Source organism: Mastomys coucha, unplaced genomic scaffold (assembly GCF_008632895.1).
Source record: "Mastomys coucha isolate ucsf_1 unplaced genomic scaffold, UCSF_Mcou_1 pScaffold1, whole genome shotgun sequence".
NCBI lineage: Eukaryota > Metazoa > Chordata > Mammalia > Rodentia > Muridae > Mastomys > Mastomys coucha.
Genome location: NW_022196891.1, coordinates 71,834,779 through 71,837,689, shown reverse-complemented (window position 1 = coordinate 71,837,689; position 2,911 = coordinate 71,834,779). Strand labels below are relative to the sequence as shown.

The 2,911-nt window shown below is 41.7% G+C and overlaps 2 protein-coding genes across 2 annotated transcripts in view; one reads left to right on the top strand and one right to left on the bottom strand.

Moving 5' to 3' along the window:
• The window catches only part of Fmn2 (formin 2), a 334,557-nt gene that overhangs the window by 134,757 nt on the left and 196,889 nt on the right, over positions 1-2,911 (bottom strand). The window lies entirely within an intron of this gene.
• Positions 266-1,145, top strand: LOC116103863 (BTB/POZ domain-containing protein KCTD14-like). Its single transcript, XM_031390378.1, has one exon. It carries the CDS (start codon positions 266-268, stop codon positions 848-850), a length of 585 nt encoding a protein of 194 aa, XP_031246238.1. The 3' UTR covers positions 851-1,145.

Below are 2,911 nucleotides of genomic sequence, written 5' to 3'. Positions count from 1 at the left end.
GAAGATCCTGGGCAGATGTCATACAGACCCTATAAGAACACAAATGCCAGCCCAGACTACTATACCCAACAAAACTCTCAGTCACCATAGATGGAGAAAACAAGATATTCCATGACAAAACAAAATTTACACAATATCTTTCCACAAATCCAGCTCTACAAAGGATAATAGATGGAAAACATCAACATAAGGAGCAAAACTACACCCTAGAAGAAGCAAGAAGGTTGTGGAGCTGAATGTAGGGGGGCAGTTCTACAACACCACCATGGGCACCCTGATGAAACATCCAGGCTCAAAGTTTTCAGGGATATTGTCCAGGTCAGCTAGACAGTACAAAGATGCACAGGGCCGCTTCTTCATTGATCGTCCAGGTACCTACTTTGGGCTTCTCTTGGACTACCTACGCACTGGGCAAGTGCCCACAGCATATGTTTCTGAGGTATACCAAGAAGCTAAGTTCTACCAAATCCATCTTTTGGTCAAGATTTTGGAAGATATGCCACAGATCTTCAGTGAGCAAGTGTCTCGAATGCAGTTCCTGATGGGAGTGCCAAACTACAGAGAAAACCTGGAGGTCCTGTTGCACCTGGCTCAGGCAGGGGCGGTGGCGATGTGCTCATCAAAGGTGGTGGTGTGTGTGGTGCGCACGGAGGAGGAGGATGCGAAGTGTGTGGAGCCAATGCACATCTTGGAGGCCAAAAAGACACCCATTGTCAAATTTGGGCCCTGGAAGGCAGGCCCTGTGACGGAGGACTTTGTATACTGCCTGGAGAGGGACATTAGAGCCAAGGGGTATAAGGTGACCTCTCAGAGGTACCACCTGAGCAGGGATCCCCACACGTGCTTCTAGATATTCGTCTTCACTTGGTGGTGATCGCCAAGACTGGAGAGTGTTTGTTAGTGACTGTGGTGGGACTTGTGAAATCAGTTGCCATCAAAATCCATGTTCTAAAGCTGAGCCTGTAGTCCCAGAGCTTGGAATGGGACAAGAAGGCTGCGCTGTGGGAGACCAGTCTTGCATACAGACAGAAACCCTATTGAAATAGCCCAGGAGAAGTCAGGCTACCCTGTCTCCACACCTGCTCCATTCTGGAACCACATCCTACTTGAGAAAGTAGGGTTTCTCCCATCTTCTAAGAAATAAAGCTTGTAAAATGTTTAGAAGATCAAAAAGTTCTTCTTTCCTTGCCGGGGAATGATCCTGATGTAAAAACTCTTCTAGCCTAGACCTAATGTCATGGTTGGTTTTTGTCTTTATAAACTCTGTAGTGCTTAACTTGGGACCAAGAGTTCTTTGTGGCAGGAGTCTGATATCAGTCACCAGATTAAATAAAGAACTCTTAACTGGGGAAAAAAAAAAAGAAAGTGAAATAATACAACCGCAAAATATTATGTATGACTCATTGAGACTCACTTGTATAAATGGTGAAAAAGTTATGCCAGTCTTTTGAAATAATTTTACATAACTAAGAAACTACATAAGAAAAGAAATTTTTGGATGAAGTCAAATGTTTAATGGAATTATAGAATAAAATCTCGTATTTTTTACAGATGAAAAAATGCAGTAAGTGCTATAGCCATTTTTGTGTATACAATGGATCAGGTTTACTTGGAAGGAGAGAATTTTTCAGTAGCTTCCCATTCTCTTGTTAATTATAGGTAAAGTGTTCAGGGGTGCTTTGACAGCATACCACTGTCCTGACCCAAAAGGCCCCAACCAACCACACATGGATTGTATGCTTAAACAGGGGGTTTTCATTTCTTCTCCTGAGAGATGATTTTGAACCTTGACTTGTAAAGATTCCACTGTATCTAAATCTGGTGCTCCAATGATCAAGTGATCTAGACAAGAAATATGTAGTCATCCAGGCTGAACTTCATTTCCACTACAGAGAGGCTTTCTGTGAACCATGTTTTCAACAACTCCAGACACACAGCATGAAAAACCCACATTCACTAAAATCCAGTGTGTCCTTGTCTGTATGATGATCTGGCAACAACAAGATTGTTGCTGATCAGCCATAGATTTTTTTTCACCATTTTACAAGGAAGCTCGTCTTAATGAATGTAATCAACTGCCTCTATACACAGGCATTTGTGGGGGCCAGACAACAGCATCTAGCACACAGGATTTCAGTAAATTTGGAGGCTATAAGAGTCAAATTTCAGGAAATACAAGTACTTGTTGCTTTGGAAGGATGCTAGTACTTTTGAAAATTCTGTGAACATATATCTTTAAAAGAAACAGACGGCTTCACAATAGTTACAAATAATATAAAATACCTCGGTGTAACCCTAACTAAGCAAGTAAAAGATCTGTTTGACAAGAACTTCAAGTCTCTTAAGAAGGAAATTGAAGAAGATCTCAGAAGATGGAAAGATCTCCCATGCTCATGGATTGGCAGGATTAATATAGTAAAAATGGCCATCTTACCGAAGGCAATCTACAGATTCAATGCAATCCCCATCAAAATTACAACTCAATTCTTCACAGACTTAGAAAGAGCAATTGGCAGATTCATCTGGAATAACAAAAGACCCACGATAGCCAAAACTATTCTCAACAATAAAGGAACCTCTGGTGGAATCACAATCCCGGACCCTAAGCTGTACTACAGAGCAATTGTGATAAAAACTGCATGGTATTGGTACAGTGACAGGCAGGTTGATCAATGGAACAGAATTGAAGACCCAGAAATGAACCCACACACCTATGGTCACTTAATCTTTGACAAAGGAGCTGAAACCACCCAGTGGAAAAAAGACAGCATTTTCAACAGATGGTGCTGGCTCAACTGGAGGTTAACATGTAGAAAAATGCAAATCGATCAGTTCCTTTCTCTTTGTACAAAGCTCAAGTCCAAGTGGACCAGGGACCTCCACATCAAAGCAGATACATTGAAACTAATGG